Consider the following 25,731-nt stretch of genomic DNA (forward strand, 5'->3'; position numbering starts at 1 on the left):
ACCTAATATTAGCAGGGGCACCTAGCCAAAATGAGATAAAAAATGAGGTACTAGAAAAGTTCCTTTCTTTTTTGTTGTTTAAAATATATCTCATTTTTTTTTTTTCAATTTGTTTTGTTTTTTTCTAGGAAAAAGGTTTTAGCTTTCAGAGTTTCACCCGCAATCCGTACCCAAGGGTTTCACCACAGGAATCAGCCATGGCAAATACTTGAGATCAAAACCGTGTCTTTCAAACAAGTGATCTTGTCGAATAAGCTTCTTGCAGCTTTGAAGGTGCGACCCTTTTTTCCCTACAATTTTTTCTGTTTCTATCTTCAAATATTGAAAAGTTAAACAATTGAAAGGCATTTATTAGTTCTATTGAAAAATCTCCAAACCAGATTTCCTAATACTAACTTAAGAGAATGTCTATTCCCCCCCTCCCCCCCCCCCCTTTTTTTTTTTTTGTCTAGGTCTAATAGTTGCCCCATAAAATTGAAAATACAGTTGGAGTTTGTTATATATGATAATTAAGCAAGGAGATATATCCTTGTTTTGTCAGGCAAATGCTGAGTAATTAAAGTTATGGATTTAGTTTATCCAAGTTAGTTAAAGATCCGGGCTTTGATTCCTGATGCAGGAAATTGAATTTTAAGCATAATGGTGGCTCCATCTTCAACCTCTACCTCGCTGAAGGACTACCTAAAAAAGTATGAAAGTAACAATGAAGAGGAAAAGAAGAAACAGAAGAAAAAGAAGAAGGTTAAACCTAGTGTCAAAGGAGGTGTCATTGTGGTCGATGAAGATCCTGTTTGGCAAAAGCCTGTAAAAATTGAAGATGAGGAGGATGAGTCAGCTGGTAATGTTATTTCACAGGTTTGTTTTTTGTTGATGTTCTGCATCCTCGGATGTTGTTGTGTCTGTCGTTTATTAACTGTGTTCTTTTACAGAAGAGGAGCTGCCTCAGGTAAACGAAGATATTGAAGTTAAGCGCATGAAGAGATTGGAGCAGCTTAGAGCTAGACGTCCATATGGTTCCATTTCAGAAGATGGAAGTGGTTGGGTATCTTTATCAAGTACTTCTAATAATATCCCTTCTGATGACCAAATTGCTGATTTGTCCCCACCACGGAAAAGACGTGGTCGAAATGATACACCCTCACCAGATCCTCAACTTAAGCAATCAAGTCCTTCAGCTACTTATTTATCACCGCCACGTAAACCAAGGGCTCGAAATGATACACCCTCTCCAGAAAGTGGGTTCAAGCGGCCAAGCACTCAAGAGGGTGACCTGTCGCCACCCCGCAAACGTGAACCTCGGTTGAGGTCTTCAAGCGCAAGAGATGCTGATATGTCACCACCACGTAAACGGAGGGTTCAAAGTGATACACCTGAACTTGAAACGAAGCCATTGAGTTCTAGAGATGCTGATATTTCACCACCGCGTAGAAGAAAGGCCCGGAATGATTCACCTGAATCTGATATGAAGTCTTTCAGCACTAGAAATACTGATATCTCACCACCAAGGCGACGTAGGACTCGAAATGATACCCCTTCACCAGAAGCTAAAGCCAAGCCTTCTGCTGATTTATCACCACCAAGACGGAGGCAAAAGTATGGCCAAAGTCCTCCGGATATGTCTGATGTTTCTCCTCCTCGTCGAGGTTCCCGTGCATCAGACTCAGATCTTTCAAGGAAGGCACGTCCAGAAACATCTACTACGAAGCAAGGGCTAAAGACCGGTTTGGTTAGTGGAAAAGATATTAAAGAAGAAATTGCTAAGACAAAGAAGGAAGACTGGTTAAGGTAATTCTATTCTACTATTTCATGCCGCCTTATCATCTTTTCATTTTTTGCCTTTCTTCAGGGCAAGTTTGGAACATTAGAGCAAGTAAAGTAATGTGTGAAGAGAGTGGCGTCTCTTGTTTCCCTAGGAGGAAATTTTTTAATGCTAAAAGTATCAAAGCTTTCCTGAACATGCACATCACTATCCCGCCTATATTGCTCGGATTTTTATAAAATGCCGCCAGATGCGTGTCGGATCCTTGAAAAGTTGTGCATTTTTGGAGGATCTGACACGGGTGCAACAACATTTGGAGGATCCGAGCAACAGAGAATTCCAATAATGCTTGATCCTTGCTCTAGCTAATTCTAATTGCTGAATCCAATTTAAATATCTTTGTTATTTTAGGTTTAAAGAGATGGATCCATTGCTTAGTGGCCGAGGGGCTGAACCAGTATATCGGGATAAAATTACAGGTGTGTTAGAGCTAGAGAAATAATTGTTATAGTTATTAAATATATTCTTTCATTTGGTCTCACTCTGTATCACTGCAGGGGAACGAATGTCAAAGGAAGAGTTCCTGAAGTCCAAGAAGAAGAAGGAAGAGAAGGAGAAGCCAAAGGTACTTTTATCCGACGTGTTTATTTACATGAACAAGTGGTCAACCTTGGAGCTAGTTTTTCCTTCATCACTACTTGTCTTCTTGTAGAACTGCAATATTTCCAGAATTCAGGGCAAATATTTCTTCTGATCGCTGCTTCTTACTCATGCCCATGTTACTGACTACAATCAACTATAAATCCCTTTTAATACAGATATTTAAGGGATTGCTAGTGTATCTGACTCACAATATACAGGAACTTAAAAATTGGAGGTTTTTCACTTGGAGTAGTCAGTATGGGGTATTAGTTGTGGTAGTCCTCCATCATATTTGTATATTTTCTCTTGTGGCCTGATTATAGAGTGAATAGAGAGGTCTGCTTCTTTTCTCACACTTTCTAATATTAATCAACTATGCCTCAAAAATTAGTCGAGATCAAATATATGAATCCCCTTTGCTGGTTCAGCTCTATTAAAATCCATTTCATTTTAATGCTAAATTTTGTTACTTTTAAGGCGAAATAGGAATTCTCCGAGACAGATGCTTTTTGAATGTCACACTTATCGCTACATGGACTACAATTCTCTAGCTAGAATAATAATCATTCTTGACAAACAACGCCTTATACAAACATGGAGATTCTTGACGAAAAAAAATGAACCTAAGTCCATGTGAAATCTGTGCCCAACTAGTTGATATAAATCTTTTGCTCCTATCATGTTTTACTTGTAATGAAATCTGTGCGTTGGTTTTGAGAGATTTCGTAAGGTTTTTGAGGAAACCCAAGTCCATCTGTCCATGTGATATTAGCCTATTAGGTTTTTGTTTTGTATCACCTTAATTAATCTTATGTTGAAGACATAATTAAACAAATAAAAACGTTCCATCTATAACAATTTAAGTTTTTAGATGATAGGATCATCCTATTCAACATGGTATTAGGTAGGCAGAGGTCTTGAATTAAGGTTTAACAACCACTTATTTTCAAAAAAACTTTCACATGCTTGCTCGCGCGTTTGAGGGCTTGTTTAAACATAATTAAATTAATAGAAGTGTCCCCTCTATAACAACCTAAGCTTTTAGATAACATGGCCATACTATTCAACAGTGTATATGGAGATCTACTTGGGATAAGGATAAATCATCTTAGGTGGCCTTTGCTTATTTCCCTCTTTTATTTTTCTTTCAAAAAATTTATGTCTGAAGAGAGATCTATTCTCATCTTGTCCAGCCTTGTGTGACTGCACATCTATCGTGCAATTTGTATATCTACTGCCAGTATTCGCTCTTATATAACATTATTGGTCTCACAACCATTTTTTTAAACTTGCCTTGCACTTTTCCTACTCTATAAGTAGGACCATTTGTACGGTTTGGGACACTTGACTTGCTGAATAGCACTTTATGAATTGATTTCTTTCTATTTTTCTGTATTATTTTCTCCCGTCCTCTCTTCTTCCGCCACTCTTGAGGTGCTACATCAGTTAGTTTTTTCATGACCATCAGTCACTGCAGCCCTCCTTTTCCTTTATTTGGGATTATTTAGAACTGGCTATATTTGTGAAGCACAGTTACCTGCTATTTGTTAAGCTTTTGTGAATTTTCTTTTTTCAAGTGATTTTTTTCATCTTTGTATCAGGAAATAAAACTGGAATGGGGGAAGGGGTTGGCTCAAAAGCGTGAGTTGGAGGCTAGGCTTCAGGAACTAGAAAGCGAGAAGGAAAAGCCATTTGCACGGAGCAGGTATTATAATTGCTAGATATTCGTTGTTGTTTCTTTATGATCCATTAATGTGTCTGAAAGATATGAACTTGAGATGATATATATCTTGCCTTTGCACTTTCTGCAGTAGCAATCTTATGCTCATGAGTTCTTTAAAGCTTTTGAGACTTCTTTCTGGGTTTTACCTAACACAAACTGTATAGATCAAGAAGATGGATTGTTGAGCTTGTAATTGTAATTTGAAGACTGGGCATACTATACTACGTGCTTTTAGTAGCCTTGCCCGTTGGTTATTACAATTTTTGAGGACTTAAATATTTTCTTGCTGGCTGAGATGAGTTTACTTGCATGATTTTGATATTTTGTGAGGCTTCTTTAGATAAGTCCTGAGTTCATATAAAGCTAGCTCACCATTAGGAAGCATCTTATTAAGTTCTATAGGGTTGGCCGAGGCACTATTACATCCTCGATTTGCTCAATCTGCAGCCTTTTGAACACCATAGTTGGTGATATATTCCTGAGAAACCACCTATTCTTTAATAGATCTGTCTCCTTTGTTTTTTTTGTGCAAAATACTACGCCTCAATTCCAAAAGTAGTAGGGATTGATTATATGAATTCTTTGTATTTATTCAATTCCTTTTGAGATCATTTCATTTTCTGTACTCAATAATTTCTTTTTAAGACATATTAGGGTTTACCTAAAATTGTGAATTCACACTTATCCTTTCATAGACAAATTTTTAACCAAACTGAATGGACTCCTAATAAACACTAGACTTGATGTAAGTGTACCAACAACTAAACCTTTATCCCAGCTAGTTGGTATCCCCCACATGGATACTTTGTCTCTACTGTTTTGTTCTTTGCTAACCTTGCATGAAATCCAAGAGATTGTAGGTCTATTGAAACTACTTCCTTTCCCGAAGTTTTAGGTTTATCTTGTCTCCTTTAAACACCTGTAATCATCATAGTGTCACGCTATCCGATTGATGCTTTTAGGTTTCTACACTAGACTTAATTAGAACATCTCGAGTGACCTCTTGTATTATCTTCCAGGTGTACCATTCACGCCTTTATTAAATGTGAGTATTTCAAATATTTTTTGAGAAATGGTAAGTGTTACTATAAATAAATGAAAGCACCAAGAAGGTGCTGTCAAAAGAATCTACAATCTGCCCAAAAGAAAAGAAAGGAAAAGAAAAAAAAAATCCCTTATACATTCTTAAAAGGACTCATCAAGATCTGTAACAGCTTCAGCATCACTAACAAAGGTCTGTTTGCACCAAAAATAAAACACAAGTAAACAGTCCATTTTGATCTTCTGATTGGAATTTCCTTTATTTTAAAGCATCTAGCATTTTGCTCCCTCCACGCTGTCCACCATATACAAGCCGGGATAATTTGCCACCATTTCTTCTGATTGGTATTCCTTCCTCTAATATTCCAATATTTCAAAAACTGACTTATCTATTTTATAGTCCATTTCAGCCTCACCATATTCAAAATAGTTGCCATAGCTGATCCGTTAAGTGCCAGTAAAGATATAAATGATTGATGCTCTCAGGTTTGTCCAGCCATAGCTGTATCATTTTGAGCAAAGTTGAAATTCCCGTCTTTGGAGGTTGTTCTGTGTTAGGCAAGCCTCTCTAGCTACTAATCAAGTGAACTCTGCAACCTTGTACGCTGCATTGCTGTCCACCAGAATTCAACAATAAGTACAAGAATTTACAGTAAAATTCGCCTTACTATTGCCTATACATACAAATCTATCTTGAGTTCTTGACTATTGCCCAAACATTCAAAAGAGTCCAAAACACCCAAATAAGGCAGCCTTCCCATTGCCCGATCATTCAGGTGTCTTCTAAATTGAATCCGACCTTCAAGTTGTTTTGATGGAACCTCAACTCCAATTTACACTCAGAAAGCTAGATGCTTAGTTAGTTTGTTCAGTTGGAACTTTCGCTATCCTGTAAACAGTGTTGATAATTTTTTGAATTTTGGTAGCTCCCTGATTTTAGCATAAATTGTATAGGAGCTAGCATTTACTGTTTGACAGGTTTCTTCTTTTTACCAGCTAGCTCCCTGTCTTGGAGCTAGTCTTTTGTTCTCTCTGTAATTCTGCATCTTCTTGATGCCTTACTAATGCAATTTACTTCATAAAAAAAAATAAAAAATCCAACCTTCAAGATCTCCGGTGTTGGCCAACTTTTAATCTGGTAGCAGTGAGCCTAAATAGATCAGGCAATAGGTCTTAAGGGGAGTATGATTTATCCAATTGTCTTCCCAAAAGGCAATCCTTCTTCCATCTCCCTCTTCAAAACCAATGCGTCACATGAATTTCTGCCAAAGAGCTTCTAATGTTTTTTCATAAACCTCACTCCGCGAGAGGAAGTCACTGGTGTTGATGTCCAGCATCCCTGTGAACTAAACTTTTCGCTGATAACCTGCTTCCATAGTGATTGCTCTTGAGCAGCAAATCTCCATAGCCATTTCGTCATTTAACTGCAGTTGTGATGTCTCAAATTTATAATAACAAGGCCTTCTTCCTTCTTACTTTGTGTTAATATACTTCATTTAACCAAAGGATAAGATCTTATTTCTTTGTTACCCTGCCATTAAAAGTCTCCTCTTAGTTTATCCAACCTTTTTTCCAGTTTAACAGGTGAAAGAAACAAAGACATCACATATGTAGGGAGTGAGTCTAAGTCACTCCCTACATATCTTGCCCACCTCTGTTCACATCTTTCTTTCATTCTATAACCCCTTGCTAAATCGGTGAGGACTTATTCTTTGCACACAAAGATAAACCCAAATAAGTAGTAGGAAGACATCCTATCTCACAGCCCATCACACCGCCCAGTATTTTGATGTTTGGAACTCTATACACTGGGAAAATAAGACTTTTCCTCCAATTGACATGAAGACCAGACACTGATTCGAACACAGTCAGTATCACTCTTTGATGTTGAAGTTGTTCCAGTGTGGCATCACACATAACAAGCGTGTCATTTGCATACATAAGATGAGAGATTTCCAGTCTGCTGTGTCCACTGTTGTCCATCCTGAAACCCCTAATGCATTCATTCTGTTTAGGGATCTTTAACATGTATGTCTATTGGAAACAACCTTTCTACCCTCCCAGTGTAGGGATAGGGGTAAGGTCTGCGTACACACTACTCTCACCCCACTTGTGGGACTTCACTGGGTCTGTTGTTGTTGATCTTTAACATCTGACTGAAACATTCCATGGCCATGATAAAAAGAAAAGGAGACAGAGAATCACCTTGTCTCAACCTCTTTGAGAAGGGAAAATACCTACTGGAGTTCCATTTACCAAGAGAGATTATCTGATAGTGTTGATGCAGTAAAAGAGCCAGCTCCTCCATTTCCTTCTGAACCCCATTTCTTTTAGAACATTGAGGAGAAAATTCCAATTCACATAGTCGTATGCTTTCTCAGGGTCCAATTTGCAAAGAATACCAGGTTTATTTTCCTTCGTCCTACTGTCAACGCATCTGTTAGCAATAATAACTGCATCCATAATCTGCCTGTTTTTCCAAAAGCCATCGATGGGTTGTCTACCAGCTTATGAACCCCCAGCTTGAGTCTTTCTGTCAGTACTTTGGCAAGTATTTTGTAACAGCCTCCAATGAGGCTAATAGGGCTGAAACCTCTTAGCTGCACTGCCCCTTGTTTCTTTGGGATTAAAGCAATGTAGGTAGAGTTGAGACTTTTTTCAAATCTCTCCCGTCTGTAAAACAAATTCACAGCATTCACGACATCTTCCTTGGTTATCATCCACATTTTTATGACACTCATCTTGTGGATGTGTTGGATTTTAGAGGCCCAAAATTCATTCGCAAATAATATTGCTACTCACATACTTTCTTCTTGGTAAGTATCCTCCTGTCACATAACCGATAACCCGGTAGCACTCTTCCACTTTAGCCATCGCTTGATAATTTTGTATGTTACATCTTTGTCATCGTGCTATTCTATTGTAAGATTTGAGTCTATTTATTCGAATCATTTGCGTTTTAGGCACTTCAAAATCGTCTAACCTACCTTAGTTTCATTCTTACTAATGTGGCTAAACTTATAGTGAAAATATTTTTCTTACTTATTTTAAACTCTTGCTTTTTAGAGTGTTTCTCCTAGTTCAAGTGGTTGGTTGACAGTCTATTTGTACGTGTTTAATTTTTGCTCGCAGAGATGATCCAGAACTAGACAGTATGTTGAAGGAAAGAGTTCGATGGGGTGACCCAATGGCACATTTGGTTAAGGTGATTTTTTTTTCTGACCACTTTCTTTTTGCAGGCATCTACTCTATCTGTGCTGGGGTGGATCATTGCCAGTTACTGGATTTTGTGTGTTTTTCATGATGAGAGTGGTTCCCTTTAGCTCCTTCTGTGTCTCTAAATATGGTTACATTCTTGGATGTTGCAGAAAAAGCAATTAGAGCCAAGTCTGCCGGACTTTGGGGCTAATGACAAAATGAAGGACTCAGGTTTTATAATCCCTCAGGAAATACCTTCCCACAGTTGGATAAAAAGAGGATTGGATGCGGCACCCAATCGTTATGGTATAAGACCAGGGCGACACTGGGATGGGGTTGACCGAAGTACAGGTATATGATCTCTCATCTCTTCTGTAATAAGATGGTCTTAACTGGTCCTTATTAAAGAAGATGGTCTTAACTGGTCCTTATAAAAGGTCTTAACTGTTGTCAGTTCTATTTTATTTTTTGAATTTTTTCGCTTGATAGATAAAGCGCTGATTTAAGCTACTTATCTTCTTTCCTCTTTGGCGAATATTGGTGACTTCAATGTTGATTCTCTTCTAACAGGATATGAGAAGCAGTTGTTCAAGAGGACCAATGAGAAACAAGCAACCGAAAGGGAAGCATATCTATGGTCTGTGTCCGACATGTGACCTGTTCCAGTATGTTTATGTACAGACAGACAACATGAGCAGTGGGAATTTCCGACTTCCTTGCCGAGTATTTTGATTCCCACAAATTGCCTCCATGACGAGTTGTTTCGATTTGCGGAAATTTCTTAGCTTCAACATGGTGCCATCAGTTTTGAATAGTAGGAATCTAGTCGTTGACTAATTTGATCGCATTTTGCAGTAACATTTGTCCCACAAGTCGCTGAGTATTTGATCGCATTTTGCAGCCATTGAGGAATCTTCCTTCCCATACTGTGCATTCTGAGTTGCATCATTTTCGTTTGTCTCAAAACGATTGTCACGGCTGACAATCATGAAGTAAAAAACGTAAAAGATATGCTTGTAATTTTCTGGATGTTGTATAAGATTGTAATGAAGGCAAAGCAGAAGACAATATAAGGATGTAATGCTGGGTTTGTTGTAGAAGGAATTGGAAAGGAAATTGCAAGTGTGCAAACTTTTGCAATATATTTATGAAAATGGAATGAGATCCCCGGTACAAGCTTTTGGTCTCATATTATCTTTCAAGATACCGTTCTAGCATTATTGATAAAAACATTTATTGTGAAGAATATTTCGCGAGTTAACAAGATGCAAATCTTTCTGTAGAAGAAAGGTTAAAGCCTTCTCGTTTAAGATAAAAAGGTGTAAACGCCCATATTGCATGCGTAGCAAAAGTTTAATCATGGAAAACAAAAAATAGTTTTACTTGGCTTGCATTTGGATCAAACAGGATTTTGAGTTGCTGTTCAGGTACCAAACAAAACAGGATTAGTTTTTTCCCCATATGTAGATGCACAGAATTGTTTATTCTGTGTGCAATACTAATAAGTGCATCTCTTGTACACGCTATTTATTGCTTTTACTTTTGGATTTTTTCCCACACAATCGAAGCAACAATGTCCACAGGTACTTGGCAACATAGAAATGTTGCAAACTATTCAAAGGAATACGGGCAGCAGGACTTTTATTCTTTCTGTTTGTGCAAACTAGAGAACTAATGTAAGCTGAGAGTGTGGTGAAATGAATGAGATCTCTCCACCTTTAACCAGAGGTCTAGAGTTCGAGACCTTGAAATGTAGAATCTCGTAATAAAGAGCACTTCTCACTTAAATGGATCGTAGTGTGAATCTAAGATTAGTTGGGATAGTGAGTTTCGGATACCAAATGATTATTAAAAAACAAAAAGTAAGCAGAGGCTATATTTGCAAAGCTTTTCAAAAAGAGACATAATATAAAAATGGACTCAAAATGAGGCTATTTGCGCAATTCAACCAATAGGCAGGCGAAGCTTCTGGTAGCTTTCCGGGAAGAAGGGGTGCTTTTGAGTTTCAGTTGGCGTGAAACAGCTGTAAGAAGCCTATTGGTTATCTATCGTCACTTTTTTCTTTCTGTTTAAGTTAATTTTTTTTCTGGACTAATTAAGTTTTCTCCGCACATATAAATACAGATCTCGTAGCGCGCAATTGTTAATTTATTATTCTGAATTCACAATGTCATCTCCGGCCGAGTAAGTCACTCCTCACCCCTCCCTCTTTCTCTTCTTACGTTTTCCTGCATACAAACTGAATTACTAGTTTTTATTACGTTCATGGTGATGCTGAATTACTATTACTTTGTTTATCAAACACTCCAAAATTTCAGCTGAATAAGAATTTTAGTCCTTGGAAATAGAACACTGTGCTTAAAAGTAGTTAATTCTAGGTGGTATAAAAATTATCAAACAGTGTTAATTCTCACCATAGAGTAGCTTTTGCGAAGGTTTAATCATAATGAGTGAGGTTATAATGACCATTTTCGCGTGAAGAACGTGGATGCAGTGTGCTGTAAATAAGGAAAAAATTGTAAATCTTAGCATGTTCACTATATACCATGTTCTGAAAATATTTCATAGACGCCGCGTTTTTCGTAATTTTCTTCGGACGATGTAGCTCTTCCCAATCTTCGTTTAAGTTTAATCAATCTTCATCCTTGACTTCTTTTTTAAGAAATTGGTCTAGTAGAGCTACTGATAGGCTTAAGTATAATATATATACAAGAAAGAAATAGTTTGGGATTGATACACTTATATTTGGAAAACACTTGATTGGATTAAAACACTTAGTTGGAAACACTTGATGGCGGAGCCACGTAGCTCCAAGATGGGTCAATTGACATCCTTCCGTCCGAAAATTACACAAAATTACACTAGTTAGATAGGTAAAAATTATTTTTTATGTATATGTACTATGTGCTTAATTCCCTTAACTTCTTCCTATATTTACTTCTTTGATACCCCTTAATAAAAATCTTGGCTTAGCTATTGAGCTGATGCAAACTTTCGAATCATTCTTGGTTCTCATTTTATCTCATTTTGGCCCATTCTAACCTATATCGTGGTCCTTTATCTGATCCTTTTCTCTTTATACTGTTTTTTTCTCTGGCATTATGTGTTCTGCAACAAGTTATTGTTTTCTCATTCCAGATTTTATAAGTCACTTCCACCTATAAGCAAGGCTTATGGGACTGCTTGTCTGTTGCTTACAACTGCATGTCAATTGGGATTATGCCATCCTGTTCATATAGCACTATTGTATCAGCCCTTGATCTCTCATTTTCAGGTAAGCATCCTTGATTCAGTTTAATCTGATTTCATATTACTCTGTAGTTAGCATTTTCACAACACTAATAAGACCATATAGTGTATCTTACAAACAACTGACATGTCTAGTTGTGAACTGTGCTCTCCCACCTGAAAAGTGAAGAAGAAAAAATGTAAGAGAAAGAGCAGGGTTGGGGGGGGGGGGAGGTTTGGGAGGATGCAATCCATCTGCTGTCGCAGGACAACTTTTTTGTTTCACAATAAGACCCAGAGATTATTCCTACCTTTGGTAGCTTATGAGTTTACGTCAATCCCTGGTCGGCTGCAATTTTCCTTCACTTTGGCCTGTGAGAATACCACTGATTAGATGGGCATGGGATTTGAATCTAATGTTGAGAAAATCTGTACCTTTTACCTAACTATTACCTAAAGGAGTGTCCAAGTGGTTAATAAAGTGAGACGAAAACCGTAGGAGATTTGAGCTCAAATTCCCGCTAAGTGTTTTTTTTTCATATCCCTAAGCCTTGGTAGGTAGGTTACTCGATGCCTATACTAGTTGGAGATAGCAGGTACCTAGTCGAATGGTCAAGGTGCGTACAAGTTTTCGCAGACATCCAATAGCTTAAGGGAATAATAGGTGTATGTACTATTTATCCACCCAATAGCTTGAGGGACTAATCAAGAAATACATTCTCCATTCTTTCTCTCGTGTATTTCTTCATTTCTCAAGTTCTTTTATGTTATTGTTGGTTCTTGATAAAAGAAATTAAGCGAAATAACACAGAAAGATGACAAGAAAATAAAAAGAGTATACTGGAATAGATGTAAAAGGAACTGAAGCTGAAAATTCTATATATTTTACTGCATTTGGACTACAATTTATAAGAGAAATACTAACTTAAAATACCTAAAAATCAGCACAAAATCTGCTAAAAATAACAAACTCCTAAAGACTAGGTCACTCCTAAAGACTAGTTCAAAATTATTTCAAATTCAAACTAAATTACTGCAGTAAATAACTCTTAAGCTGAAACAGTAAAATAATTTTACTGAGAGCAGCTTCTAAAGCATATTTCTAACAACTGCAAATTCTGAATTTGTGCCTTGTAAACCTTTAACTGGAAGCGACTTTGTACGTAAATCTGCCAATTGATATTTGGACTTGTAGTGAATCGAGTTCACTTCTGTATTTTGCTGCATCTCATGATTGTCAATGAAATAAGTTGGCTCGTTTTTTAGCTTCATTTGCATCTTGCCTTGATAATTGTCAACTTTCTTCCAGATTTGCATTTTCTAAAATATTAACAACATCTTCCTTACCTCATTTTCACATATGTCCTCAGTTGGAGAATTATCTACACTTTGTAGATTCTTTTGGCTCCATTCTTCATCTTCGGTTGGATCAAATGAGAAGTTTTCACCTCTCATTTTAACCCTTAAAATCTCAAGTCCAGTTGCATCATAAATGAAACAATATTTATCTTCAAAGGATACTTTAAATCCTTTTTCCATTAGTTGTCCAACACTTAATAAATTTTGATCAATATCAGGAACATAAAAAACATCTGAAATTTTCTTAGTACCTGAATTTGTTGGGATTGCAACAGTTCCTTTTCCTTTAGCAAGAATATAATCACCATTTCCAATTCTGACTTTCTTATTTCCTATAGACGTGAACTCTTTGAAAAGATTTCTATCATATGTCATGTGGTTTGTACAACCACTGTCAATCAACCAAAAATTAGATTTTTTGGTTGAAAGAATAGTTGCCACAAACAAGTGATCTTATTCTTCTTCATTGGCGACTTGGGCATCTGCTTCGTGCTTTTGATATTTGCCTTTGCAAATTACAGCTTCATGACCAAGTTGGTTGCAAATTTTGCACTTTGCATCTGGCCTCTTCCAATATTTGAATGGTGGATGACCTTTTTTGCCACAGTGCTAACAAGGTGGGTAATTTTTCTTTACATTATTACCCTTGCTTTGAGTTTTGTGGTTGGCTGCCAAGGCTCCTTCAACCATACCATCTTGCCTCATAAGCCTCCTTTGCTCTTGTACCTGGAATGTATTTAACAATTCTGCCAAGGTAATCTTGGATAGATCCTTTGTATTTTCCAAGGTAGTTATGGATACTTCATATTTTTCAGGCACCGTAACAAGAATTTTTTTCAACAAGTCTTAAATCTTTAAATTTAGTACCAAGCAATCTTACCTTGTTAACAATGCCAAGCAACCGATCTGAGTATTCTTTGACAGTCTCAGATTCCTTCATTTTCTGTAACTCGAATTCCCTTATTAAATTCAACATCTTCATGCCTCGTATTCTTTCATCTCCTGTATATTCTCCCTTCAGATAATCCCAAATTTCTTTTGCTGATTTGAGAGACATAACTCTCGTGAATATTGTTACAGACACACCAGCAAACAAAGTTGCTTTCGCCTTTGATTTTCTGGTTTTCTTTTCCTTGTGACTCTTGATCTGGGCCATTGTGGGATTGTTAGGCAGCGGAAGAACATCATAATCCTCTTCCACGGCCTCCCAAAGATCTAAAGCCTCCAAGTAAGTCTCCATTCTCACTGCCCACAGTTGGTAATTTTCACCATCAAAGACTGGAGGAGCCAATTGAGAAAAACTCATTTCAGTCTCCATCTCACTCAAGAAAAGATTTTACTTAGGTCCATTAAGAAGATGATTCTTGATACCAATTGTTGGTTCTTGATAAAAGAAATTAAGGGAAATAATAGGGAAAGATGACAAGAAAATAAAAAGAGTATACTGGAATAGATGTAATAGGAGTTGAAGCTGAAAATTCTATATATTTTACTGCATTTGGACTACAATTTATAAGAGAAATACTAACTTAAAATACCTAAAAATCAGCACAAAATCTGCTGAAAATAACAAACTCCTAGAGACTAGGTCAATCTTAAAGACTAGTTCAAAATTATTTCAAATTCAAACTAAATTACTGCAGTAAATAACTCTTAAGCTGAAATAGTAAAATAATTTTACTGAGAGCAGCTTCTAAAGCATATTTCTAACAGTTATCTTAAAAATGTTAAGTTATTAACTAGTACTTCTCTGGGGTATGCCTATGACTATTGAATTTTATGTTATTTCGAATAACCATTGCTCTGCCATGGCATAACAAAGTAAAGTGAGGGGGATTTTTATTTATTGAAGTGGAAATGAGGCTTGAATTGTTGAGTTGCATGCAGTTGAAAACGACTAATCAATTATGTAATTTCGACTAACCATTGCTCTGACATGGCATAACAAAATGTTGCATGCAGTTGAAATTTATGCAGAGGCGAAGTCAGGATTTGAAACTTATGGGTTCGAGATTTTAGTCATTTTAAGTTACTGGGTTCTAAATAAATAATTTATGCATATTCAATAGATTTTTTAAGACAAATACATGGATCAGACCAAAGTGATTGGGTTCGGCCGAACCCATACTCGATGGGCTAACTCCGCCTCTGAATCTATGCATTGATAACCACTTCTCTTCCCTGTGGCAACCTACTTTATTGAGTAGTTCTGAATCTACTTTTGTCTCTTCTTCCGTATAAGTTGGATAGATCCAGAACCGTAGGTAGCAGGAGCTTTCATTTCATTTTGAAGTGAGAGTATGGAATAGGCTGTGCATCAAACTGCAATAATTATTTGAAATTAACGGTGTTAAATATTTATCATTTATCCGTCAAATGAAGGAAAAGATAAAATAGTCTTCTGGAATTCCGAGTATCTCGTCAATTAATTCAAGTTACATCTATAGAAACTATTTGGGGTTAAACTTTTACTTTTCTTTTACTAACAGATGCTGACATAAATTAGTTTCATTGGTTTAAAATGCACCTAAAGATTGTGTCTATGACCTATGTTTGATGATACCAGAGACAACTGGGAGAAAGTACTTTTAAAGACCGAAAAAAGGGAAAATGATGATTTTGTGCAATATCAGGAATAACTCAAAATGATTTTTATGATTACAAACGATGTCTCAGAAAATACCCAATTTTTTGTACTTCATGTTGATCAATGCATCTATTATAAGTCTTGAGATGTTGCAATGTTAATGTCACTTTAATAGAGCTGATATTGTTTCATGTTGTATTAGATATGTGTTAATTTGCTCTTATAGGTACTTTTAAATATTTATAAGATTTTAATTTATCAAAGAAGATTTTATGTATGAGACTGGATGTTGCATTTGTTTCAGGTCTGGCGATTGATTACTAACTTCCTCTTTCTTGGAAAGTTTTCTATTAATTTTGGAATTCGCCTCTTAATGATGTAAGTACTTATGTAGTATGGGTAGAGATCTAATATGTTTTCAGTCATTTTCCACTGTAGCTATTAAAAGCATGGAAGTAGCTGTGATTTTTTTTATTTAATAGTAACTAATTATGACTTTTGCTTCATGATGTTATAGAGCGAGATATGGGGTACAACTGGAAAATGGACCATTTCAAAGACGTACTGCAGATTTTCTATGGATGATGATATTTGGAGCTTTCACATTATTGGTATGTCAGATGTTGACAATCATTTGAAGAGTGAATATCTGGGACCTTAGCTCCTGTAGTATTTGTCTTTAGTTGTCACCCCCACTTCTGTCCTTTGCCATCATCTTTTCAATTTGTTGTTCAACTTTCATTGAAGATTTTGTTTGATGTCTTTGATTTCCACCTACAACCAATCTTTCATCTTTGATACATTCTTTCCTCTCGGTGTTTAGGTTTTATCCGCAATCCCCTTCTTCAGTTCTCCGTTCTTGGGCATATCGCTGGTTTTCATGCTTCTATATGTCTGGAGTAGAGAATTCCCAGATGCCAATATCAACATTTATGGTCTTGTAACCCTAAAGGTATGGTTCTGCACTTTTTAGTTAGGTAGTATTATAGCCCCACTTATCAGTTTTTTTGTTTCTTATCTTAATTGTCCATTGGTAATTACCCTATTTCCAACTTTCAGGCGTTTTATTTGCCATGGGCCATGCTCTGTTTAGATGTTATTTTTGGTTCATCAATCATGCCAGACCTGTTGGGGATCATTGCTGGACATCTGTATTACTTCTTAACCGTATTGCATCCACTTGCCACTGGGAAGAACTTTTTGAAGACGCCGATGTGGGTGTATCCTTTTGATTGCAGTTGATTCTTTTTACATGATTAACTGTGATGTTGCTGTTCTGTTAGGCCCTTTACTATTCTATATTTGTTTGATTTCTACCAAGAGAATCGTAGTAAAGAGGAGAGGGGGGAAAAGGGGTGTGTGTGTGGGGAAGGAGATGCATGTTCCTTCTCTGCATTTAGGAGTGACATGCATCTTTCAGTGTCTTTTTTTCCCCCATCTTTCTATGTCTTAATTATATTCTTGTCTTGAAGTTTCCTTGACTGCTGATTCATAGACATAAACTTGTAACACGGTGGAGGATAGGTGTACCACCAATTAATCGTGCTCAACCTGATAGGAGTTCTGGTGTAGCATTTAGAGGGAGGTCTTATCGCGTGGGTGGATGAAGATGCTGCTTACATGACTGCAGACATGAAGATGTCTATATGGTATGCACAACAGCAGATGGAAGTACAGCTACCTTCAGCCAGCCACCCCTGCCAAAAGAAAATGTTTTGATGTAGATTTTCTTCTTGTCTAGTGCATAGAAGTTCTACAAATGGATTACTGATAATAGTATAATATGCCAATTAGTTGATAATTAAAGCTGTGTGATTATTCCTTATTTCCAGTGCTACTCATGGGAAATCCAGATTGTTTATGTTGGCTGCCTTGCATCTCTTTGAGGGTTAATTTGCATGACCCCGTGGAACATCTATCCCCTCTTCCTAATTGGAGAATGTCACAAACTTCATTAGGGTGAATATCATCTTTTTTCTTTTCCAGCATTTCTTGAAATGTACTGACGGGCAATGGTAGGCTATTTGGTAAAACTAATAACCAAGATTTGTGATCACTTTGGTTTCAAACCACATGTTCCTTCTATAATATGCTGGACTTGTGATCACTTTGGTTTCAAACAACATGCTCCTTCTATATAATATGCTGATATCAATGTGAAAATAGCATAGACTAGCCAGTTTTCGGATCGGTATTTGAAAATAGCCAGCGTTTGCAAAGTTATTAAAAAATAGCTACTATTTTGCTGCAACACGTAAAGTTACAGTATAATATACTGGAGATTGGTGCACCTGTGTATGAACTTCCAACATATTGTGCTGGATCAGTATATTATGCTGGAATTTAAGTATATCATGCTGGAATATTTACCAAATTTTGAATAGTGTTTTCGTTTGATTTATCTTTACGTGAAAAGTGGCTAAATTTCGATTACTTTTGAAACTGTTGCTATTTTTCAATTACCACTTACAAATCTGGCTTTTTTTTTTGAATTTTACCCGATATCAATGCTAGCTTAGGCGTTAAATAAGACGCTGTGCAACTTGTTGGAAAGGTCGTCTCCAACTCCAAACAAGGTATGAGCAATTGGGAATTTAGGTAACATTCTTCCTAGCAACTGAGTCGATGTCAAAAAACGAAGATGGATAATCAAGTCCTTTCAATGAGAAAGCTCATCACCTCTCATTGAAGAATATGGAAAAAATTTCAAATTTTCTTCCAGCAATAGAATTTTTAACGTAAAATTGGAGTCTAACAAAAGAATAAAATATCGCGAGTTTCTTCCACATGGATAAAATAGATACATATCTGTAAACTGAAACGCAATTCTTGAACAAACTTAGGATACAGAAGTTATCTCAATAAGCTAGTAACACTCAATTGGTTTGACAGTAACATCATCAGTAGAAAATACATTTAGTAGTGGCAAGTTGGTAACCGGTAATGAAACTACACAAACTGCTATATATGCTAAAAAATATACTAGTAGCACCCTTTTGTTTCTTTTTTTTTTGGTATAATCATCCGATATTTGAAGTTCACTCGTTCGATTAATGTGGATTCGTGCCATAGAAAGCTCACGGTAGGGGTTTTAGCGTTCCCTACCAAAGAGGACTTCATTCTCAGAGCTCGAACCCAATGAGCTTATTAAGTAGTAAGAATGGGAGGAAGAAAATCAGATTTGGTACCGAGAACTCGAGCCTTGGTGTCAGGGAAGTATTCTGTTCCAGGTAGTTCAGTGACCTCTCCATTTTCAGTCACAGCAATAGGGTAAGTAAGCAAGTGGCCAGGCAAATCATGAACCAGGCTCTCACTTGAATACAAATCCCAATATTTATCAGCAACTTGGTTCACTTTTCGGATGCATTCGGGGCTCTCTGGATAAAGAAAACTGTTATCTAACAGGCCCAAGTGTTCATACCACAATGCCATTCTGAAACCATGAACTTGACCCCTAGCTGGCTCCTTTACTGATAAATGAAATGGTTGGTAAGCTCCCATTGCTATTTCTGAATCTCTTGCTCCATCCATTGACCTTTGGTTTATGTTTGCTGATCCAATGATAATGTATTCATCATCCACTGCAAAAAAGAACACACAAAAACAAGAATTGAGAACTTAATATATCTCAATGTTTTCTAGCTTCAACTGCAGTTATCAAAGGCGAAAAACACAAAAAGGTTCTAAGGTCTATTGGGGCTTTAAGCGCAAAGTGCAAAGAATGACGCAAATGGAGAAAAACTACAAAATATGTATGTGTAGTCCAAGACTAATATCTATAAGCATGAACACTAAAAATATGGACAAAGAAATTGAAGAAAATTTACGATAAAGTGAAATATCAATTGTTTAGTGTCGCCACTTTCAGATTATGCGCATTAGTAAGGAAAGGTATGAGCCTTGATGACAACACTGAAGCGCCCGCTAAACGAGGCGAAGCGCTCAACATGTTTTGAGCCTCGCTTCAGGGCTTAAGGCTTAAGCGCACCTTTGATAACACTGTTCAACTGATTAAAGAGTTATATACTTACCTATCATCATTTTGGCATGCACGTAAATCATGAAACGCCTGGCTTCTTGAGCTCTACTATAGTCTGAATCAGGTTCTGGTGTCTCAGAAGGCTCATATTCTCCTCCCTTTTTTGTTTCCCTATTGCCAAGGCAAAAGAAACTCAAGTATTCCTTTGGATTTGCTATAATTCCCTTTACTTTTAGAGCTTGAATTATATCGGTGTACATCATTCGCATAGTCCTCCTCTGCCAATCCAGTATTGCTTGTACAGATCCACTCTCAGGAAGTCCTTCTGGCCACATTGGAAGCACAACATAAACCGTAAACCTTTCCCCTGCTTCGATTTTGCTCACTATCTTCAAAGACAGCTCCTTTGGGATCAAGTGCAAAGCATTGATCTCTTCATCCTTGATATCATTAGAGTACCACGAAAAAGAGCTACCTAAGAAGTACTGGTTTTCGATGTAGATGAAATGCTTTGCTCTACGAATGGCATTAATATATGCGTCCTGTATGCTTCGGTCAATGATGTTGTCCTTTCCACTTATAAGGCCAGACTTTGCTGCCTCCTCAGGAACATTAGGGAAGCCGAAAGCTGCTCCCCCATCAATTGATCGAAAAACTTGAACATTCCACGTGTCATGATCGTCTGGATACATAACAGGTGAAGGTGGAGTGATAATGTTGTCGATATCCCTTAGGTTTATAAGCAAGTCCTTTCCTCCTTGCTTCCTCCACCTCTGCTCAAAATTGTACAGTACATCCCAAGCAACTGGCCCTTCTAATCGACAATGTATATCGTGCCAAGGCTCTCTTGGTCCCCCTTTTTGTATTGATGCACCAGTGAAATTTGCTTGGTGAAAATCATCATGATGTGCAGTGTCCAATGTCCTAAAAAGGGAGTGAAATTGTGTATCATATCTACCATCACAAAGATCAATCCCACCAATATAACTCACAATTCTCCTCTTCTCTTTGTCTCCATTAGGCATTTCACCATCCACAACAACAATCTTCTGATGATGAGTGAACATTGTCCCGATTTCTATATTCTGAATAATGCTCCGTCCATCATCAGGATTTCGAGGACACAACACACAATTGACTTCAGTATCTCGGAAAAAATTAGCAGTTTCTTCATCATGAGTAGCCATTAGTCCATCTTGTTTCAACACACCAACCGATGTTCTATCATCCCAAACCAGCATTAGAACTCTCACACCTTCATTAGCTTTTTTCTTAAGCAACTCCCCGAGCGTTATGTCTCCACCAGGTTTAGGCCTCCTTGTGTCCCTTATCAAAGTGATCTCAGTATATACAGACCATCCTGTTATGTAAATCAAGTGCTTTGCATTCGTTATAGCATCGAAAATATCTTCCCAGCATCGTTGTGGCTCGTAAAACTTTCCACCAGCAAGAGGGATTTTCGGGATGAAGTTATCAGGAACATGAGCATCTTGGTAAAGTGTGACTTTGCATCCTTGTCTTTGACTAAAAAATGTGTAAGGAACACCAGGAAATCTTGTTACTTTTATCCCTCTATTCCAATTATATTCCCTTGTGACATCAAAAAACTGCAACTTCACATGAATTTTAGAGTGTCCATGCACAGGTTTTCGTTCTGTATCGAGGATTTCAAGCCATTTATCGACTTCTTCTCCATCTAGTAGTTCTCGAACTGGCAAGTAAGCTCTACCAATGAGTTCTGCTCCAATTGGATTATCAATTTTGACAGTGAATATAACATCTGCAGCCATATGAGCACAGTAAATGTGGAAAGACTCGTACCACCGCGGATTTTTGTGTTCATTCAGCAATCTTGTTCTGCCAACTCTGGCTTTTTGAAGATCAATGGTTGCATATAGTCTTGAGGCTGTCTTACTGAAGCCAATTGCTCCCTCAATGCCATGCACCACCTACAAAAAATAATAGTTACAATATGGAACTGCCAAGAATTCTACAATTTCTTATTACTGTCTCGTAACATGTCAACCTGTATAATTATAATAGGGAACTGCTAAGAAGTCAACAATTTCTTATTACAGTCTTGTAACATGTCAAACTGTATAATTATAATATGGAACTGCTAAGAAGTCTACAATTTCTTGTTACTGTCTCGTAACATGTCAAACTATATAATTATAATATGGAACTGCTAAGAAGTCTACAATTTCTTGTTACTGTCGCATAATATGTCCCAACTATAAAATGTTAAAGAAGTGTCAAAAGATATTTATACTTTAATTATTACTAGTGTAGATTAAATGTTTAATATAGTTTTAGATTTATAAAAGTTAAGATGAATTTTCTCAAATCTTGTGCACGAAAATCAAAAACCTTGTACATAGTACTCCATCCATCAAAATTAGTCTAATTCCTTTTGCTTAGAGAAAGTTAGTTCCACCAATATTAGCAGCTAAATAGAACTCATTTATTTTTGGCAAATAAAAGATTTTATTACAAAAACTGGAAATATTAAAATAATACTTTCTATAACAAAAATAACAAGGCACTACTATAAAACTGGAACTCATTAATTCCTTTTTCTCTAATAATTAAGATATTGAGAAAAAATAACAAAAGTATTACGTACTACTCCCTTCGGTCCAAAATAAGTGATTTTTTAGCTTTTTTCTTGTGGTCCAAAATAAGTGATTTTTTCAGATTTCAAGAATGAATTAATTATTTTTTTCCTACATTGCCCTTGGAGTAATTAATGTTGGAGTTAGGAGTGTTTATGTGAAAATATAGTAAAGGTTAATATGATCAATTTCATTGCTAATTAATGTTAAAAAGTGAATTTCTTAATATGTGTGAAAACAACCAAAAAATCACTTATTTTGAACCGGAGAAAGTATAAAACAATATAATAACGACACCTCGTATATATCAAGTTGGGTGGAGTCAGTTGTATAATGTGATTTTAGATCAACCTCGTCCTCTCACAATATCATCAATCAATCTCAAGTAATCTTGTCTTACTTTATCCCTTATATGTGCGACTTGCATCTTCTGTTGAATCATAAGTTTATTGCTATAATAGTTTGCCTTTAAACATCTTCTTTGTCTTTAAATCAGAATTAAGGTACTATTTCTCTTGAATAAGCTTGGTAAGCAATGCTATTCCAACAGCTCCATGATACTTCCATTTATTAAATTACCCATTAATATTTATGATTTTTTTTTATCTATAATAATCTAATAAAAGAACTAATTTTTTAAATATATTTTGCATTGCCAATGCACACAATTTATTTAAACTCTAAAGAAAAAGGGTGGGTGAGAGAAGGTGGCCGAAAGTGATACAAATTGATTACCGAATATTAGTAAATAATTCAGTCAAAGGACTACTCTCTCTCTCTTTCTTTTGGTTTCTTACCGCATTAGAGCCCGACTATATTTGAATTCGTGCCAGATAGGGGCCTATTCGGGGGGTTACGCTCTTTATCAAGAATTTTTCCATATCAGGGCTTGAATCCGAAACCTCTGTAAGGGAGGAACAATCTCATCCACTGCACCACATCCTCTCTTCAAATCAAGCTTAAAGTATCTCTAAGCCAAAAATATCTTGCTTAAGGTACGAAAAAGTTGTGGTGGATGTGCTACCACATCTCATGAGTACATACACTATTTTCTTTTGTGTTCTTTATACTAATGGATTGTTTGATAGGCGTATAATGTATGAGTTAGTAATGCAAGCATTAGTTATGCACAAATTATTTCTTATCCATTGTTTTGGATGGTGTATTAAAAATTAAAATACATTGCATAATTTTTAAGAAGATTAGTTGTTTACAGAATGCCCTCCATATTCTTTAGCGTTAAGAGACTTTAAGGATAATTTTGTCTTTAACCATGTAATGCATGCATCAATAGCCTTGATATTGCTAATACTATTATTTGCTATGTATTAGTTATACATAGGATAATACCAAATAGGTTGTATAACGTATACTTGAATAGTAATACCAAAAGCTAATGCATGCATTATTTTTTCTAATGCATCCTACCAAACGACTCATACGTATTTAAGCATTCTTTTTAGTTAAAAGAATTATTTAACTTCACTTAAGTATCACGCTATTTATTAACCTATTTTTTATAACTAAAAAGACACTCTATTTTACCCGTAAGTATCATAGAAATATTTCTTTTGTTTCTTAAAGTGATTTTATGCGAAAATTAGATAAAATTGAATGATATTGTAGTTATAAAAAATAAATTAATAAATATTAAGTAACTTTTAAAATAATTTTGTTTACAATAAAGTCCATATTATGGAGTAGGAACTTTCTTAAATTTCAACAACTCCACCACCCAATTTTTTTGCAATAATTGAATTCACGCGATCCTCAAACTCCCCCATCCCTTATCCTTGTTCAGGTAACTGACCTACTTGTCGTCTACAACTTAGAAAAAAATGGTTCCCTTCGTTTTCTTCTAACTACTGTTTCCATTACCCATATCCTGCGTCGGGTCGGAAATAATCCACCACTTTTGATCAAAATTCCTAAATCCTCATCTGTGTACTACTTATCGCTCACAACTAAGAAGAAGTCGGTGCATTATTCATCTGTGATCTAATCAAAGTAAAAATGTGGCATTATATTCCTATATTTTGTGTAATCATAACCAACAATGAAGGCAAAAGAATTGAAAATACTATCAGTGGAGAAGCCACACCGACACCCTTTGTCCGGAAATTATACTGTGTAGCTGGGTACAGAGGCGGAGGTAGAGTGTTGGATATGAGTTCAGCTGAACCCACTAGCTTTTGCTTAGATTTTGTATTTGTATTAAGAAATCCATTAAGTAAGTATAAATATCTAATCACGAACTCAGTAACTAAGACGAATTATGTGTTTGGTGGCTAGTTTAGAACTCATAAACTTCAAATTAATTCTGGCTCTGCCTCTGGGTAATATTTTTTTTATGTATATATACTACACTCCTTATCTTCTTCGTGAGTTTATTTCTTTATATTTTGACTTCCATCGTGAGTTTATTACTTTATATTTTGATCTCCACGAATAAAAATTCTAATACTACTGTATGTTTTGCTGGACATACTGATACTAAATTGAAGTGTGGAAAAGAAAGGATAGTTTTTACCGCACCTTATTGAAAAGTTCTTTGCCAAAATTAGTATGGATTTTATCGACCTCGAATATAGTAGCATGAAGAGTACCATGTAGCAGAATTTGTGCCATCTTCTTTCCCTGAAACAAAGAACATGTCGTATTATAAGGTTTATTTGTCGCATATATAAGAAGAAAAATTCATATGAAGAAGAAGAGGAGGATTAGTTACCTGCTTAGCTTTAAACTTGAGCTGATGAATAAGAAAGTCTTTAGATAAGAGTAATAAAGTTCAGAAAATATCAAATAGAAGTCATGTATATATATGGAGGAGATATGAACAGGTATCTTTGAGAATCAAGTAATTAAGATGCTAGTCGTTGACATTCATCACCCTCCCTCCCCCCACACACACCCACACCCAAAAAAAAAAGAAGCCACAAGTGTACGTTTCGTTGGTAAAAACTTACCGTAACGAGTGTTTATACCAAACGGTACTAATTTACCCTAGTTACGTGATTTTATTAGGTGAAAACATGTGTTAATTAAATATGATTAAGTGAACTGACTCTATTTATAAACACATATAATGGGCCTATTGGTTTGGTATAAACATCCAGTGCAGGTAAGCATTTTTCCATTTGGTTTACTCCATTAACAGAAATAAGCCAAGCATAAATTTGGCATAAGATTGGAAAAATTAATCAGCACATAACTTACTAGTGTTTAAGTAACCTTATTAATCTCCGTACTATTAAGTAACACGGCACCTATATATGTTATGCGAGAATTTAAGTATTATTTTTTTGTGATAGAATATAAAATATCGTAATATTTGGATTCAACTGAAGATAAAAAAATCCTTTAATTAAACATAAACCATTTATGAATCATACTTCTAGTATAAACCAAACCACACGTAAGTTATTGAATTAGTTGGAACCAAGGAAGGTAACATCATCTTTTAATAATTGTGATGGATTGATTAGCCCCTTATCTTTTTCCTGCCAATGAGAGGCCTCCACTTTGTGTTTAGGAAAATAAAATCTTTTTAATTATGAGAAACTAGGGGGTATTTGGGCCAGTGATGTTTTTGGACACGAT

The 25,731-nt window shown here is 36.1% G+C and overlaps 3 protein-coding genes across 5 annotated transcripts; 2 read left to right on the forward strand and 1 right to left on the reverse strand.

Annotated features, from left to right (window-relative positions):
* Positions 1-128: 128 nt before the first annotated feature.
* LOC104213073 (uncharacterized) lies at positions 129-9,552 on the forward strand. 2 transcript variants are annotated; one of them, XM_009762487.1, is made up of 9 exons: positions 129-273; positions 620-838; positions 930-1,785; positions 2,171-2,238; positions 2,317-2,384; positions 4,003-4,106; positions 8,298-8,370; positions 8,534-8,714; positions 8,934-9,552. In XM_009762487.1, the coding sequence occupies exons 2-9, from the start codon at positions 640-642 to the stop codon at positions 9,017-9,019; spliced, it is 1,635 nt and encodes a 544-aa protein (XP_009760789.1). In that variant the 5' UTR covers positions 129-273; positions 620-639; the 3' UTR covers positions 9,020-9,552. The 2 variants fall into 2 exon arrangements, with proteins under 2 accessions (XP_009760789.1, XP_070009270.1); XM_070153169.1 differs by lacking the exon at positions 129-273 and having other exon boundaries at positions 766-855.
* Positions 9,553-10,309: 757 nt separating this feature from the next.
* LOC104213072 (derlin-1-like) lies at positions 10,310-17,525 on the forward strand. 2 transcript variants are annotated; one of them, XM_070153094.1, is made up of 8 exons: positions 10,310-10,388; positions 10,488-10,547; positions 11,502-11,637; positions 15,842-15,915; positions 16,055-16,148; positions 16,361-16,489; positions 16,597-16,757; positions 17,033-17,525. In XM_070153094.1, the coding sequence occupies exons 2-8, from the start codon at positions 10,531-10,533 to the stop codon at positions 17,142-17,144; spliced, it is 723 nt and encodes a 240-aa protein (XP_070009195.1). In that variant the 5' UTR covers positions 10,310-10,388; positions 10,488-10,530; the 3' UTR covers positions 17,145-17,525. The 2 variants fall into 2 exon arrangements, with proteins under 2 accessions (XP_070009195.1, XP_009760788.1); XM_009762486.2 differs by lacking the exon at positions 10,310-10,388 and having other exon boundaries at positions 10,470-10,547.
* A 764-nt stretch (positions 17,526-18,289) lies between these two features.
* On the reverse strand, positions 18,290-24,948 carry LOC104213071 (phospholipase D alpha 1-like). The gene is made up of 4 exons (XM_009762484.2): positions 24,860-24,948; positions 24,667-24,768; positions 19,569-21,465; positions 18,290-19,118 (listed from the first exon to the last, which is right to left on the reverse strand). Exons 2-4 carry the CDS (start codon positions 24,757-24,759, stop codon positions 18,685-18,687), a joined length of 2,424 nt encoding a protein of 807 aa, XP_009760786.1. The 5' UTR covers positions 24,760-24,768; positions 24,860-24,948; the 3' UTR covers positions 18,290-18,684.
* Between the last annotated feature and the right edge of the window lie 783 nt (positions 24,949-25,731).

The sequence above is a fragment of the Nicotiana sylvestris genome, chromosome 8, assembly GCF_000393655.2.
Source record: "Nicotiana sylvestris chromosome 8, ASM39365v2, whole genome shotgun sequence".
Classification (NCBI taxonomy): Eukaryota; Viridiplantae; Streptophyta; class Magnoliopsida; order Solanales; family Solanaceae; genus Nicotiana; species Nicotiana sylvestris.

Coding starts and splice junctions, on each gene's coding strand:
- LOC104213073 (XM_009762487.1), top strand. CDS start 640: ATGGTGGCTCCATCTTCAACCTCTACCTCGCTGAAGGACTACCTAAAA. Junction 8,371..8,533: donor CAATGGCACATTTGGTTAAG/GTGATTTTTTTT, acceptor TGGATGTTGCAG/AAAAAGCAATTAGAGCCAAG. Junction 8,715..8,933: donor TGGGGTTGACCGAAGTACAG/GTATATGATCTC, acceptor CTCTTCTAACAG/GATATGAGAAGCAGTTGTTC.
- LOC104213072 (XM_070153094.1), top strand. Junction 16,149..16,360: donor TTGGAGCTTTCACATTATTG/GTATGTCAGATG, acceptor CTCGGTGTTTAG/GTTTTATCCGCAATCCCCTT. Junction 16,490..16,596: donor ATGGTCTTGTAACCCTAAAG/GTATGGTTCTGC, acceptor TCCAACTTTCAG/GCGTTTTATTTGCCATGGGC.
- LOC104213071 (XM_009762484.2), bottom strand. CDS start 24,759: ATGGCACAAATTCTGCTACATGGTACTCTTCATGCTACTATATTCGAG. Junction 21,466..24,666: donor GCAAAGAACTTTTCAATAAG/GTGCGGTAAAAA, acceptor TATTTTTTGTAG/GTGGTGCATGGCATTGAGGG. Junction 19,119..19,568: donor GCATGCCAAAATGATGATAG/GTAAGTATATAA, acceptor TCTTTTTTGCAG/TGGATGATGAATACATTATC.